General features: G+C 46.4%; 1 protein-coding gene across 3 annotated transcripts in view; it reads right to left on the bottom strand.

The window, feature by feature from the left end:
• Positions 1-1,059: 1,059 nt before the first annotated feature.
• The window catches only part of LOC144797809 (transmembrane protein 272-like), a 192,707-nt gene continuing 176,303 nt past the window's right edge, over positions 1,060-17,463 (bottom strand). For 2 of the 3 annotated variants that reach the window (XM_078668598.1, XM_078668600.1), the window contains one exon: positions 1,060-1,616. In XM_078668598.1, the coding sequence (XP_078524724.1) occupies positions 1,414-1,616 (203 nt within the window). In that variant the 3' untranslated portion in view covers positions 1,060-1,413. The remainder of the gene's footprint in view (positions 1,617-17,463) is intronic. The other variant, XM_078668599.1, reaches the window with a different exon arrangement.

Here is a 17,463-nt window from a genome sequence, read left to right as displayed (position 1 = left end):
TCCGCTACAAATCAGCGAAAAAAAGCATTGCGCCACGTAGCAGAGCTGTCACAAGAAGCACACTGACGTCGGCAGCCTCCGGTGCACGAAGAGCCTCTTTGCAGGCGGAAAGGAGTGGAAAAAGAAGGCGAAAACCCCCGGGGACCTGGAGCGCTCACATAAGAGCCGCCGTCCTCGCCGGGCGCTAAGCCACGCCCCGCACATAAGAGCCGCCGTCCTCGCCGGGCGCTAAGCCACGCCCCCGCTTACCGGTCATTTAATCTGCACTGGGCCGCATCATGTGCAGCCGCTGCCTCTAAATCAGGTGACTATAATGGAATGGTAATGTCCACGGTGTATTCATTTTTTACCATTTCAAGATTGACTGTGTTGGTTCTAATCATCTTAACTCTTCAAAAAAGATACACTATGTACAATACTGTTGTGATATGGTCATCTGCTGCTATGTTTGATTTTATTTGTTATTGCAAGCGTATGCCTGCCATGCATATGTTGTTGAGTTTTTTGGGGCTGCTTGGTTGTGCAAGTGGATAAATGCAAGAATGAGTCAGTGGGTGGATGAATGGATGTGTGAGTGCAAGAATAAGAGGCACTTTCATTATAAGCCAGACCGGTTGACATTTGCAAGGCTTGTTTACATTAAAGTTTACTGTCAGGCATATTTTCACAGAAAAGTTTACTCAAAGCCCCATAGAACACTACAAGCCCCATTGAATATTATATGCAGAAACAGTGCACTGTCTTAAAATGGAGTGTGAATTTGAACTTGGAGTGGCAAATTCTATGGAGGGAGAGACTTTTCTCACTGGAGTAGTAGAAAACGGTCCGGGGTGCAAGAACAGGATGATGCTCTACTCAAAGAGCTGTATGGGTAAACCCTTTCTGGAGCTCTTCCGGCTGCCTTTGTCAGGAAGCCGGAAGGAGGGTGGAGGTCAAAGTTAAGCTAAGTTGACCACTTCCTCTTGAGCATCAGACCCAGGCGGTTATTGACTTCAGTCAGAAGCCTGGAGGCTGCATTAAAGATAATTCCTGATGGCATCAAAAACTGTCCTCTAATGATTACATTAGGCTTTTTACTGGAAAATATTGGTGTTTAATGACTTCAAATGACACACATTCAAGGACGCGACCAGTGATCAGGTCTTTGTGACCTTTAGTTTGTCAACCGCAAACTCGTACATTTGGCTTCTATTGGTTTTAATGGACTCCTTTTGGTCTTGGTTTATCGGGTCCATAGGGTTTTCTTTTACCCAGTACAACCTGTTGTAACAGGAACCAGAAGAGCTGCTGTTGGGACAGAAAAAGGAGTAGACCAGTAAATAAACATTTTTAGATGATGTCAGCTGACCTGACACCCAACAATACCAAGTCTACTGAAATGTCAATCATGAGTTGGGGTTCAGTGCTATCTTTCTACTCTGGGACTTCCGAAGAGGCTCTGGACGACAGGCAACAGGCGCAGAGAAACATACCGCAGCCAATGACGAACAGTCCAAGGAAAATGTACACCAAAGTTGTAATCCAGAAGGCGTAGAGGTAGAGCCCCTTGTGGCAGTAGGTTGCAGCAGCGGTGTCTGTATAATTTGGGGCATAAATGGAATAAATCCAAACGTTTCCTGCGTGAGAAAGAGAGATAAACATCTAATTACAAGTAATGAATAAAAACAGATTGTACTTGGTATACGCTCAAGACCAACATAGTTTTATACTCCTTTTATCTAAACTCTATCTTGGCAACAAAAGGGGAGGTACTAAGGAACAAAACCGGGAGAGATCAGAAATAGAGAAAAACTGTCCAGCAGGAAACAAGATGACAGTGAGGCAGAAGGGAGGCACAAAGGAAGAGGGTGAGAGGCAGAAGGGTGAGAGAATGAGGGGCAGAGAGGGACTGGAAAGAGTAAAACACAGGAAACAATGGGGACTAAATGAGGAGAAGAGAGGATAAGAGAGGAAGAATATGACTGCAGGATGGCTGCATCAAAGAGACTGCTACAGCTTATCAGAAACATCCAGAGACCTTAACAAACAAGTGAACTCTGTGGTCATTCCCCTCCAGCGTTAGTTCTTAGAATGAGACTTCTATGCATGAATATGTTCTCTTTTCAACTTCACTTTCTGCCACTGTTCCATCGCTTGCCAACTGGATATTTTTTCCAACTTTATAAAGCATTACTATAGACTACAAGTCAACTTGTTGCTGACAGACATTGAGGTCTGGCTTGGCAGTTCGGGCTGGACTGTTTCCATGAGGCAAGAGGGTCAAGATTGATTTGCATATAGCTGGGTCTGAACTGGGGTGGCGAAAAGAGCTAAAGAACGATGATGGATTCAACCCAGATCTGTGACGGGGGGGGGGGGGGGGTGAGTGTCTCAAAGGTTTTAGCGCTCCGTCCATCATCTCCTTGTGTTTGCAACACAACCATGATACCATTACACCAGAGTTTACGTAGCAGAAACAAACAGCCTTTATGAAAAAAAGTGTACTTTTTAGTAATCATTTTTAATATCAACATCTAACACACGTTTCAATATTACATGATATACACAACTATCGGTGTACTGGTAGGCTAGACAGTGGTATTGATATGCAGGCATGTAGCATGCGTGCCCAGTATATATAGAATAGGCCAGGTCTTCAACAATCATTTTTCGGGGCTTTGGAGCCCCACTCTTTTTGGTGTAGGTCTTTTCTCCTAGGGTCCAGATGCCCTTTGGGCATCAGAAGTTTGAGGGGAAATGTATACGTGCGTGATGAATCATTGCAGAAAAACAGGTCTTTAGGCCCACATGGACCTCAGGCAGTGGACCTGTACCCCCCCACATTACCACGATTGGGAGGCTCCAACACAAGGCTGTGTATCTACTGGGGAGCAGGATATATCCGGCATGTCCTAGTAGTACCACCAGGAGTGAGGGTCTGTCTTCATCTGTGTCATCAAGTGTAATTCACTGAATAGCTCTGTCCAATAGCAATCAACCCTGGCATTACTAGGACGAGTGTATGAAATCAGCTTCACTCTGAACATCTGAGACTTGTTGCATTCTTGATAATCCCAATAGCTTTAAACTCTGTTGGGGAGTTATTTTATCAAATAGGATATCAGACCTCGACGAGTGCATGTCTATTATTCAGCGCTGGGACGCTTACGGTCAGCCATGCGCTTTACAAATCCAATTTCATTTCATTTCATTCCGCAACATACCGTTTACCTGGGCACAAACAAAGGCCCACTGTTCATCAGCCTGAAGCTTGTGATGTGCGCTGAAGCACCACAAAGCAAAGTTCTGAAAGTTGAGCTGAGAGTCCACCAGGTAGGGTCAATGTTGTTCATTCCACTGTGTGCTGCCTGTCTACCCATGCCAACATTAGCTTTCGGTATTTTAGGTTCATGACAAAACAAGATTGATGGAGTCATGGGTATCTTCATGAACAGCTATAAGAGTCTGGAAGGATCACCATTCTCATAAGGGCCATATGCTCAGCCAAGGAAAGAGGCAAAGTCAGATAATTTGTTAAATGTTACACTGTTGTTGACTTTAAACATGTTTTGCATCACACACATAGAGAAGATCATATCCTCTGCATGGAAGAACAGCAAAAAATACCACCCTTCAAACTGTATACCTCTCTGATGATGTGTTTGCACACCAAGGGAACAGCAGTGGGGATAAGGGGGCATCCCTGTCGAGTATCTCATGTTATATCAAACGGTACAGGTGTAGCTCAATAAATCTAACTGCAGTGGGGGGGCATGTAAAGAGCAGAGTGATCCATGCCATTAGCCTGACACCCATCCCCATTCTACGCAGCATCTCACTCTGGTAGCCCCATTTCAATGAGTCAATAGCCTATGTCAAAAAAAGACTGCAGCGCCTTACCTCTTGATGCAGCAGATCTAAAGACATTAAGAAAACTCGCAGACTGCATGCTGCTGAGTTTTTCTATCGGTGACTGGTTTAGATTATGTACAAGAAGCAATGGTGCTCTAGCATGTGCGTAAAGAGTCCAGAATGTGGTTAGAGAGTATACGGTGCAAACAGTTCAGGAGCAACAAACCCAAACAAGAACCAACCCCTGCATGAGTGTGTGTCAAGACCCACATGACAAATATGAACAAAAATCCTGTGCACACCTATAAGTATAGTAGGTTTTAGTGTAAAAACCAAAATTCCAAAATAATGTTTTTGAAGAAATAATGAAGGTTGACATCCAGAGTTTCATGCAGATGGATTTATAAATGAATCCAGATCAGTACAGAAAGAAACAAACCAGCCAACACATGCTTCATCACAACGTGATATTGTTATGACTCTTCAGGGTTGTGGGTATAATGAAAAGGTCAGGAAATCGCAAAACCGGTGATATTTCTGACCCAGTTGCGGTACAGGTAAACGATCAAGGTAAAAGATCGGGAAAATTGAAAGTTAACATCCCCTCACGTCTCGGAGTAGAAATACACGATGGCACTGGACGGGTGCGTCCGTGGCGGTTGGAGATCCAGCTCCAGCTTCAGCGTGTAGCGTATTCGTTCTGTTGTTCTGGGGAATGGAAAAAAGCTTAGAGTCATAACTGTACCACGTTGTGACGAAACACGTGTCGGCTGGTTGGTTTCTTTCTGTACTGATCTGGATTGATTTATAAATCCATCTGCATGAAACTCGGGATGTCAACCTTCATTATTTCTTCAAAAACATGGTTTTAGATTTTTGGTTTTTACACTAAAACCTACTATACTTATTCGTGTGCACAGGACTTTGGTTCATGCATGCTGCCGAGTGACCAGGAACAAATCCAGGGCATGCCATAATGATTTTAGTAAGTATCTTATCAATGTTGATTCATAATAAAGTTCTTTTTTTCTAAATTCAAGAGGTACAGTATGCAAGTTTAACATCATAGCTGTCTCACCAGATTGAGTGCCTTGTCTCTCGATATTAAATTGTGGAGTTTAAGATATTTAGCTATTTCCGTGTTACTTTAGGTCCCATGATGTTTTGACTGTGCAAGTCCCCAGAGGTAGGACTTGAAGGCTTCCGATACCACTCTGACTGGGGATTGATCCAGTATTAATCCAGAAATACTTTATTTTTTTTAAACAAATTTGATTATTTTTCATCTTTACTCAACATTTTCAATTCAATTCAGATTATTAAAGTTTTGGAACTCCAATGAGGTCCACTTAAAAGGATACATACCAATTAATAAATAAAGTGCAATAAACACATGTGACAGCGCAATAATGACAAATCGCTCCCGTTAGAATCGGAGGTCTCCGGTTGGCACAGGTATGCACTTGTGACAAGCAGAGACCTTCTCCTCTAGTCAGGGCAAGGGAACTACTCCGTAAGAATAACGACTGCTCACCCTCTAGGTTGTGTGGCGCGAGCAGACAAGGCTAATCCTCAGGGCGATAGTTAAGCATTTATGATCACATACAGTAAACCCACTGACCCACCACAAACGGACACCAGTCATTAGGTTGAATCAAACATATGTAGACTTTATATAAAAATACTTCATATGCAGAATTATCACAAGACCATATAACGTTTAACGATTTGAGGGCCACCAGATTTAAATAGGCTATTGTTCTTTAGCGTTTCTTGGTTAGCAAGGTACGATGACAGGGAAAACAAACATTGTGGACCCTGGATCCGATGCGAACTCGGGCTAGAGTTCAAGTGTACCTTGCATTGAGTGTCCGAGGCGTTTCAGGCGCGGCTACTGGTGAGGGCGGACCCGGTTCGAGGCCAATGGTTCTCCACGGTGAGGAGGGTTGTGGCGGTCCGGGGACTGATGCAGCTCACGGGGCGAGGCGCCATTCAGGCCTGCGGGCCGTACTACTTCTTAGCACGCCAAGTCGTACCTGTGGATCTGTGAGGGGCGTCGCGTTCTCGGGCAGACGGGTGCAGCATCAGGCTTCTGGTACCACTGTACGGGGTGGCCTTTCTTGAGGTGCGGTACAAAAGGGGGTGGTGATGGACGGAGCATCTGAACCAATCAAACACTCACACCCAGTCAAAAGATCTGGGTTTGTGCCGCTTTGTTCGCCCCAAGTGTGGCAGGTTATGCTCAGACGTGAGTCCCTTGCTCACTTGGCCACTGGATTCAAGATAGCCTGGCTGATGAGGATTATGAATCCAAAACCGGTCCCAGGATGCTTGTTTCCGGTCCATGGAAGACATGGCTTGGCAGTTCGGGCTGGACTGTTCCCATGAGGCACAGGGTCAGACTGATTTGCATATAGCCATTTCTGAAATGGGGTGGCTGAGTGGGCTAAAGAATGGTGATGGATTAAACCCAGATCAGTTGACTGGGGGTGAGTGTTTGATTTGCTCAAACGCTCCGTCCATCATCCCCTTTGGTGTCGCTTTGAGGTGCGGCACGAGCTTTGGTATGCAGGAGAGCAAAGCGAGACAGTCGGATACGTTACGACGTACGGACCGTCCGAGGCTATAAGATGCGCTCCGTGCAGGATTCCGGCGGGAGAAGATGAGAGGCGCACAACGCGCGCCATAGCAGGCGAGGTGACAGGAGAGCGGGCGGCCCGGCACTGAAGCAGAGAGCGACTCAAGCTTGAGCGGGGCTCTCTGCAGCGGGGTGACCAGGCTCCGAGCTGTCACAACCTTAGGAGGGGCGAAGGCACCCTGGTCACAACTCCGGCGAGGGAATAAGAACTTCAGGCCCAACAGCAGATGTGCATAGGCAGAATAGAGCCCAATGGTCCTGGGGTTCCGTTCAGGGGGCAAGCTTGTGATCAAGCCCTTGGATTGTTTCAGGCACAAGTCTACAAAGTCCTCTCTGGTCTTTTCCTCTCTGTTCTCAGCAAGGCACCACTGCAGGCCAGTCCTGCAGGGCAGCGACTGGTTTCCTTCCTTCAGCTTCTCTTGCTCCTTCTAGTCAGGCAGAGGTTTGTCATGGTCAAAACAGGATCTGATTTGTTAGGAGCAGGGCTCCTATATTTATACTCCGTTTCTTTTGTCTGCAGGCCAGGGGGCCTGAGCCGGGTTCAACCCAGTTTAGGAGCACTCTGTTGACAGGAAGCTGCCGTCTTCTTTCAGGGTGCAGGGCAGGGACATCAGACGCTCCGCAGGAGGTGGAGCCAGCATTGTGGTGGTGGAGCACAACCCTATTCAGAGTCAAGGACTACTCCGCCCACCCATCCTGGTGTAAGCACCCTATTCACCACCTGGTAACCCCGACTGTCCCCGGGAATCCCCCAGCCCTGTCACTCACACAAACCCAGGCAGCAGATACACATCCTGGCAGAGGCGGGCTTAAAGAGTTAGGCGAGCAAATGCTAACTTTCTAAACGTCAGTAAAGAGAGGGGGTCCCAGTAGCCATGGAACATAAAAGCACACAAATGTAAAATAATCAAGAACACATAAATTGAAACCACATGGTTTACTTCACAATGGGAATGCTTAACGAATATGCAAGGATAAATACACACAATAATAGAACACTCGTTTCGGTGGTGCCCCAAGGAGGGAGAAGGGATAGGACGGTGTAGTGAAAGTGAGGAATTGGTGAGGAAAAAAGTGGCGATTCAATAGTGACAGTAAAATCAGCAATTGTCAATCGTTTGACAAAGTTACACACTATGTACAGAAAAAAATAAGACACAAAATGTTCATGAGCAAGTTCGAGAAAGTCATCCTCCAGGTTATCCAATCAATGTAGACAGTGGGGATTGGAGATGACACACGGAAATGGATATCGACGTTTCGACCCTCAGAAATGCAGATATCAATGGTTATCTTGCTGGGGGGTCTTCATCAGGACTGGGGGACACATAACCTAGTAAATGTATAGAAATATATATACATTATGAGTACGGGATAAAACTCCCTGTATATAGTTCAAACAAGGAAGCACATTACACTAGGGTTTGGATGCAGTAAATGAATTAGAAACCCATACATTAGGTTGGGACACATTAATTACTAACAATCGCGTCATATTGGGGTGTCAGTTACACTTTACACTGATCATGAGCACGTGGTAAAAAGCTGGATCCAACATGGTGGAGGCAGGGTGGCACTAGGCTGGTGTGTGCCGGCAGAGTTCTGGTAAATAAAGTACCAGATCAAGAAAAAGCCAGAAAGGATTGCATGAGACTATACATATAAATCGGACCTAAAAGGTAGAGGTGGGACTGACTTACCACAATAGTGGTGTCAGCAGGACCGACTCAATTGCGCCGAGAGACACCCTGGATGATCTGTGGAGAGAATCCAGAGTTGAAATGCGTACCTTACCCGCTTGCAGGGCTCAAATGGGTGGAGGTGGTTAGAGAGACTCACCATTATATGCACCAAAAGTGGTGAGGTGGTGCCGGATAGAGCATGGAGTTGTGGATGTCTTCAAGGTACACTTCTATCTAGAAATGAGGTAGAAGTGTGTTAGGGACCCTAGCGCGAAAGATGTTAGCACCGTAAACGGGGCAGAGGAAGAGGACTTACCCCGCTGTCGTAAGTGAGACGAATCCGACAAGGATAATTGAATAGGGCAGTCAGGTAGCTCAACAGTGGCTGTCTGGAGGGGAAAAGACATAAATTGCATAAGGGGTTGCTGGTAAATGCCGAGTGGGAACAACGACCTATGAAAGCCAGTTACAGAATAGCCCAACTCGCGCACTGCTTACCGGACTGAGAATTAATCCGTCTCCGTTTGCAATGTGGAGTCTCAGAGGCGGTGCGGAGTACCGGGGTCAGTCCGGTAGGGGAGCTCGCACGAGGCGGTCTCCTGTAAAAAACATAGAGTGGGTTGTCAGATGGCGGTATATGGCGGTTAAACGCACAAACATCTGAAAAAACCGCGGCAGATGTCGGTGCACGCAGAAGGCAAGGACATGGATCCTACAAAGGGGAGTGCCGGGCATAGATCGTATTAGGCAAAAGGAAAACCGCATATTGAGCGGACATATGATTCAAAGGAAACGGGCAGACCAATTATCCAGGGATGCAATGCGGATAATTGGTCTGCCCGTTTCCTTTGTAGGATCCATGTCCTTGCCTTCTGCGTGCACCGACATCTTGTGTCAATATCACTACTCTTCCTCGTTAGCTACCACGGAGGATGTCCACCATATCCTCTGTTTACATGTTGCCTAGCAACGACATGCAGGGCGCGTCCGCCCAGACCATGTGACATGACCTCGTGACCAGGTTGCCACAGTGATTTGAAGAATCCCGGAAACCCGCGCCGCCTTCAGACGCGAGCCCGCGATCTTAGACGGATTCCTTCCAAGACCGGTAAGCTAGCAGCCTGCTTCCTGAAATGCCGTACTGCCGCGGTTTTTTCAGATGTTTGTGCGTTTAACCGCCATATACCGCCATCTGACAACCCACTCTATGTTTTTTACAGGAGACCGCCTCGTGCGAGCTCCCCTACCGGACTGACCCCGGTACTCCGCACCGCCTCTGAGACTCCACATTGCAAACGGAGACGGATTAATTCTCAGTCCGGTAAGCAGTGCGCGAGTTGGGCTATTCTGTAACTGGCTTTCATAGGTCGTTGTTCCCACTCGGCATTTACCAGCAACCCCTTATGCAATTTATGTCTTTTCCCCTCCAGACAGCCACTGTTGAGCTACCTGACTGCCCTATTCAATTATCCTTGTCGGATTCGTCTCACTTACGACAGCGGGGTAAGTCCTCTTCCTCTGCCCCGTTTACGGTGCTAACATCTTTCGCGCTAGGGTCCCTAACACACTTCTACCTCATTTCTAGATAGAAGTGTACCTTGAAGACATCCACAACTCCATGCTCTATCCGGCACCACCTCACCACTTTTGGTGCATATAATGGTGAGTCTCTCTAACCACCTCCACCCATTTGAGCCCTGCAAGCGGGTAAGGTACGCATTTCAACTCTGGATTCTCTCCACAGATCATCCAGGGTGTCTCTCGGCGCAATTGAGTCGGTCCTGCTGACACCACTATTGTGGTAAGTCAGTCCCACCTCTACCTTTTAGGTCCGATTTATATGTATAGTCTCATGCAATCCTTTCTGGCTTTTTCTTGATCTGGTACTTTATTTACCAGAACTCTGCCGGCACACACCAGCCTAGTGCCACCCTGCCTCCACCATGTTGGATCCAGCTTTTTACCACGTGCTCATGATCAGTGTAAAGTGTAACTGACACCCCAATATGACGCGATTGTTAGTAATTAATGTGTCCCAACCTAATGTATGGGTTTCTAATTCATTTACTGCATCCAAACCCTAGTGTAATGTGCTTCCTTGTTTGAACTATATACAGGGAGTTTTATCCCGTACTCATAATGTATATATATTTCTATACATTTACTAGGTTATGTGTCCCCCAGTCCTGATGAAGACCCCCCAGCAAGATAACCATTGATATCTGCATTTCTGAGGGTCGAAACGTCGATATCCATTTCCGTGTGTCATCTCCAATCCCCACTGTCTACATTGATTGGATAACCTGGAGGATGACTTTCTCGAACTTGCTCATGAACATTTTGTGTCTTATTTTTTTCTGTACATAGTGTGTAACTTTGTCAAACGATTGACAATTGCTGATTTTACTGTCACTATTGAATCGCCACTTTTTTCCTCACCAATTCCTCACTTTCACTACACCGTCCTATCCCTTCTCCCTCCTTGGGGCACCACCGAAACGAGTGTTCTATTATTGTGTGTATTTATCCTTGCATATTCGTTAAGCATTCCCATTGTGAAGTAAACAATGTGGTTTCAATTTATGTGTTCTTGATTATTTTACATTTGTGTGCTTTTATGTTCCATGGCTACTGGGACCCCCTCTCTTTACTGACTTAACTACCCAGGTCCCCGTACCTTCTAATGGGTAAAACCCCCCCTATTAACAACTTCCTAAACGTAGCATTTGCAAACACAGGATATTAAAATAAACCTTGCTAGAGGAAGTATTTTATTATTCTGAGTTCAGGCATACTAAACTCGACGTGCCACCGGGATCCCTGAGCCTGCCGGGACTATAGCATGTAATAAGTCCAGCAGCTCACCTTGGCCTAAGAGAATAGGCAGCCCTTCCATAGTGAAGAACGAAAAGAGCGGTAATTCACTATTAGGACATGCCACACACATCATGGCTTGTCCTACCTTATGCTTACAATGCACCCTGCCCGTAGGCCTACCATAGGGGTGACTGATATGAAGGTTAGGGAAGGTTTTAGGGACTGGCAAGTGTGTGCACTTGCGCAGTCAGCATGACAGTACCAGACTGTACGCAGGGTCTGCAATGGCGGACCCAAGATATATCTTACGAGGCCGCTCCTGTGGGTGGCACAACCAGCGCTGCAGGCCCACTAGCAGCATTTGTATCTACATGCCCCGGCACTCCTCGTGCACGTTACTGGAGACTGACAGTAAACCAAATAAGCCAATCATGGAAATCAATTACAGATACACTTTACATTGGGAGCCCTTGCACTGCGGCACGGATTGGCCATGGCGCAGTGCCCTGAGCATCGAATACCAGCAAAACATCTGAGGCACAACAGCAAAAAGTGTAAGGGAGACTCACGCCAAGGTGCCAGGTCTAACACGTGTCCCCTCCAGCTGAAACGTGAGGAGAACTACCCTTCCCCAGGGAGTTCCTCATCACTAAGGCGGAAAAACCTTGACAGACCGTCAGCATTGGCGTGGTCTATGCCAGGGCGGTGTTCCACCGTGAAGTCCATACCCTGTAGGGAAATGGACCACCTCAACAGTTGAGTTCTCACCCCTCATCTGCATCAACCATATGAGGGGCCTGTGGTCTGTCTGAACTCGGAAGTGAGACCCAAACAAGTAGGGTCTTAGCTTCTTCAATGCCCAGACCACAGCGAAAGCTTCTCTCTCAATCGCACTCCACCTCCGTTCCCGTGGAAGTAACCTCCGACTGATGAAGGCTACAGGTTGGTCCCAGCCCTCCTCAGTCATCTGTGAAAGAAAAGCCCCTACCCCATGCTCTGAAGCGTCTGTCTGCACTAGGAACTCTTTGGAGAAATCAGGAGCCAGGAGCACGGGCGCCGTGCACATGGCCGTTTTCAGGGTGTCAAATGCTTCCTGACAGGCGTCAGTCCAGATCACTTTCCGGGGCAGCTTCTTCGAAGTCAGCTCTGTCAAGGGGGCAACGATGGTGCCGTACCCCTTGACAAACCTCCTGTAGTACCCGGTGAGTCCTAGGAAGGCCCTCACCTCCGTTTGGGTCTTGGGGGCTTCACAAGCCAGGATGGTCTCAATCTTGGGCTGAAGGGGCGCCTCCTGGCCGCTCCCAACTTGGTGTCCCAAGTACACCACGGTACCCTGCCCGATCTGACACTTGCTTGCCTTGATCGTGAGGCCTGCCCTGCGCAGTGCCGCCAACACTTCCCAAAGGTGTCGCAAGTGTTCTTTCCACATACTGCTGAACACTGCGATGTCGTCCAGGTAGGCAGCACTGAACGCGTCCAGTCCAACCAACACCTGGTTGACCAACCTCTGGAAGGTGGCAGGGGCGTTCTTCATCCCAAATGGCATAACCCGGAACTGGAAATGCCCATCTGGGGTTGAAAACGCTGACCTCTCTTTGGCCCCGTCAGTTAAGGCGATCTGCCAGTACCCAGACGTTAGGTCAAACGTTCTGAGATACCGGGCAGCCCCCAACTAATCGATGAGCTCATCAGCTCTGGGGATAGGGTGCGAGTCTGTCTTCGTGACCGAATGGCGTCCTCGATAGTCCACACAGAATCGGAGTTTGGGTGTGGCTCCCGGCGTTGCAGCCTTCGGGACCAAGACCACTGGGCTGGCCCAAGGACTGCTGGAGGACTCAATCACTCCAAGAGCAAACAACTTTGAGACTTCCTCCTTGATGCAGGCTCTTACCCGGTCAGTCACGCGGTAAGCCTTGTGCTTCACCGGCAAGCTGAATAATGATTGAGCCAGGCAAGGGACCAATACTCTTAATTGCTCCACAAAGAACACTACCTGATCTTCATTTGGGACATAGACATTGACTTTTTATGTCCTTACCATCCAGGTAGCCAGTCACCACCATACATTTTCCCGCTGGTTCAATCAAATCACCGGGATAGTGGAGGGAACCCCATGGCATATCCACTCCATTGTGCCTGCCACATAGGCCAAGTAGGTAATAGTAGGCTTGACCCCTCCATCTTGATTGCAGGGCTGCTCCTTCCTTAATTATTAGTTGCATCCCTTTGAGGAGTGCTATTTGGATCCCTCGCCCATTGAGGGACGAAAGTACTTTATACCTCTTAGCTATGGTGTGCATTCCCCGAATATTCCAGGATAAAATTTTGTAAGTCAGGGGGGCTGCCATCTTATCGGAATAAAGACTACTAACCAATTCCACCTGTTCTCGGGCTTACATAGACATTTGACGATCGAACAATGGAACAAGGAGTGAATTAGATAGTGCTAACACCTTTTCCTATCTAAGGGTGGCCTTTAGCTCCAATGGCTCAGTTATCCGACATAACCGAGCGGTGCACTAAGGTCTCTATGGCGGCTGGCTCACTTTAGTCTACCGTTCTCACCAGGGGGTTGAGCGGTCACCCCCAATATACACCGTTCTCACCAGGGGATTGAGCGGTCACCCCCAATATACACATTTATTCCAGGCAAGGTGTACCAGCTGCTACTTCTGTGGTGGGAGTTTGGGGCATTTGGGACGCATCAGCTATCCAGACAGATGAAAAATGCTTTTGTCGCAAGCTATCTGTTCCTCTTTCCTCACCCCACTTCATTTGCCACAGTGAGTTGGGACTCAGTTATATATGCGATCTAGTACAAATTTGCCCCTCTTAGCTATGGCTCTCAATATGGAAAAATTACGAGGCGTTCCCAACAAGAAATTTACTTAAATATGGTCTAGCCTTTGACAAAGATCTTGATATTCCGGGCAGGCCTTCCTAAAAAAATCTATTGCAGCTATTGTTCTCCCTCAAGCATTCACCAATGTTGAAACTTGTGTTACACTGGGCAGGACGCAAGTTCGGTCTTCATTACTATCTCACACCAGACTAAGCATGGAAATATTAAAAACCTCTATTTTGCTTTATATCGCTGTGTATCATGATAATATCTTTAGCAATTACTTGTGAACAAGGAGAGTAAGATGGAAATGTTCTTTACTGTTCCGTTTTCGGGCAGACACAATAAAATACCTACTTTGCTTTCCTTTAGGTTTCCAGCACAATTTAGACTTACTCATCTGCCCATGTAAAAATCATTTTAAACAGCCCATGCTTCATTTCACGTTTTTCTGTATTTTTTTTTATCAGAAATATGCAAAAATGGCTTTAATACCGAGAAATTTGACACATGGCATGCAGTCATTTCTATTTCTGAAATAGATGCATGATGATGAAACATGCTTTTATGGGGGCCTATTTTTAAGGGCCACAATGCGCTCTAGACACTCAATGCACTTTGATTAAGCACATAGCATTTTAAAACTATTTCACAGATGTTACTGCAGGCTTCCCAGAATCATTAGAATTGCAAATGCTTGTGTAGTTTAAGGTCTGCCATCTGCTTTTTATATTGCTTCCTTGTTTATTCTGTACTTTTATGGCTGCATGTTCAGCCAAATAAAGTTGTAGAAGAGTGAATTACCCACTAAGCATGACTTCTATAGTTCTCGCCAACAGTCAAACAGCAAACATCCAAACTCCCATACCCCAGAAAAAGCAAACAAAGCCACCCCTCCAAACTCACAACCAACTTGCCAACACTGGTGGGTGTACCCACGCAAACCACAAACACAAGTTGATTGTGACCATTCAAGAACTCCTCACTAGGGTCCCACCTATCCGGTCCTTGGTAGGCAAAATGAGTTTCAGATCCAGGGGTACGACATAGCATCTTCACTTTACCTCCACGTGGCACAACTGAATGCCTCCCAATCAAAAAGCCCCAGTCTTACATTACAGTGCCTGCTTCAAATAAGGTAATCTGCAGGGACAGGCATCACTATATGAAACCAAAAGTCTGGTTCACCAGATGAGCTAGTTTAGTTCTATGTCCGCGTCATGGGTGTTGTCTTCACCCATCGATGTAGCCAGGCTTGCCCAACCACCACTCATTACTGCTAACACCTCCACCGCTCTCTGCTGATCCCACTGTATCTCTTCTCCTAAATGAGCGATTCTGTGGGTTTTCCTGTCTCTGCGAGTCAACGTTTTCCTTCTGGGTGTCTGTTGTGGGGATCTCTGGCTGGGAAGATCCTGAAGATCGATCCTTTCCCACACCTCCATAGAAAAAACTGCAACCTCTCTGGAGTAGCAACGTGCAACCTGTCAGGGAACAGCATGGCATAGGCCAAGCCCATCTGACGGAGCCACCATTTTGCATCGAGGAAAATTGATCAATATTTTTGCACATTCTTAGTGAAGTCCGGGAAGATCATGACCTTACTATTGTCCACTCGAATGCCCCCTTTCTTTCTGGCCTGATACAGAATATAATCCCTGGCTCTATAGTAGATTGTCTGGCTACCACTGGTTGTGAAAATGCATCAGGGTTCCTGCCGGAACTGTCCAGGCATAAAAAATGCCAGAGTCCTTCAAGGGCCAACACTTCATGTAGCCATTTCTCGAGGTAGTCCAGCATGTACCTCCCTTCCACTCACTCCAGCAGGTCAATCACACAAATGTTATTTCTTCACAATCTATTTACGGCGTCTTTCGCCCTAAGCTCTAGGGTCTGGACTTTCCCTCCAAAAGTGTGAGTCTTTTGTGTAGGGCTACTAGTTCAGAGAGGAGCTCTATTAGTCTCTCTGCTGCGGTGACCCGTTGTACCAGATGTCGGTGGTCATCTTTTAGGATACGTAGATCCACTCCCAGCTTATCGATTTCCATCTCCAGTACTTCTATAAAAGTGATGATGGCCTGAAGAATGTCTTGTAAAGGGGGACCTCCAGGAGTCTCTGCTAGGAGTGCAGACATTCTGTCAACTGGTGCAGTGTTAGCATAACTACCCAGGGCTGGGCCCTACCCACGTCTAGGTTCTCACTGGTAACTTTACCCATGACAGCAGCTGAAGTATGCAAAGTGCTGTCAGAGTTCCCATTTCACCTGCTCGGGGCGCCTTTCAGTTCCTCTGTGCTTCAGGAAGATGGAGGCACGGGGCAAATCTTTTCTTCTGGGGTGGAGATAGTGAGGGGGGGGGTTCGATCAAGCAGTTACCCCTCGATTCCCCAAGTGCTTCAGGTCAGAAACGATTTTGTTGAAATTTGGCAGTCATATAGATGATGGTGCGGATAGGTTCCTAAGTAATAAGGGACAACATCTTCGTGATATATTGGGCCACAGGATATCATGGTACTGTATTTTGTCACCGCTAAGTACTACGGTATACCATGAAAGTATTATTGGTTAATAAAAGCCCTTACAAAACAAAAAGGTAGCCGTACTGTACTGCCCACACTTTGTCTTTGTTCTAGATTTGAAAATGAAAGATAGCGTATCAATGTTTTTTTACTCCATTGGAACAAATGAGGCACTTTAGCAAAGTATGGTTAGGTAGGAAAATGTATTATTAATGTTTTACATTTAAAAAAAAAGTTTATGGAGTAACGCTGTACTTTCTTGAAACTATTTAGGAAGTACGGCGGTACCGATTGAAATAATTTTTAAAAAGTTACGTATGACAAAAGAAACTACAACACACCACTCCATGACATGCCACTCCATTACACACCACTCTACTGTATGACACTGTAAAAAGTGATACTGTAAAAAGCGACACTGAATGACACCACTCCACGCCACTCCACACAACTCAACTCTATGATCCACTATAGCATGGCACTCTATAACACTTTTCCCCACCACGATGTATCCACTCCACTCTATAACATTCTACTCTACTGTACACTCCTCCACTCTACAACACGCTACTCCCCTCCATTCTACAACTCCACAACTCCACAACATGCCCTGCGATGTACGCCACACCACTCTAACATACAGGCTAGTCACAGTAAGAGAATTATAACTCACCCTCTACCATGCAGTGTGCTCCTAAATGATGTAATCTCAGATGTCATGAGCCTGGTTATGAATGCCATAAGTGATGTAATTTGAAAGGGTCTAAGCAGGGCATGAGAAAGGAACAAGTAAAGTAATTTACTATGGCTAGTGAGTTGTCAACACTGTTCGGAGGTGCACCAGTTAAATTAAGTTTTGGGTGGGGTGCAAATTATAACCTAAAGTTATAACTTTAGAATTTCTAATGTTTGTGTAGTTTAATTTGGTTTTGTATATAAATAATAAATTAAGTTTGTGACTATAACTAGGATCTCCAGATCTAAACGCTGCGACTCACGGACTCTGTTGATTCTTCTGGTCTGTTCTGTGTTGACAGATGGATTTTCTTTCGATTGCTTTTTTAGAAATTAGTGCCATCTGGAGGGTCTTTGAATATCCAAGTTTTGACATCCAGAATGACCATTAGGTACCCAG

This window comes from Lissotriton helveticus, chromosome 12 (assembly GCF_964261635.1).
Source record: "Lissotriton helveticus chromosome 12, aLisHel1.1, whole genome shotgun sequence".
In the NCBI taxonomy this organism is placed as follows: domain Eukaryota; kingdom Metazoa; phylum Chordata; class Amphibia; order Caudata; family Salamandridae; genus Lissotriton; species Lissotriton helveticus.
Note: the sequence above shows the minus strand (reverse complement) of the source record. Positions and strands in the feature narration are given on the sequence as shown.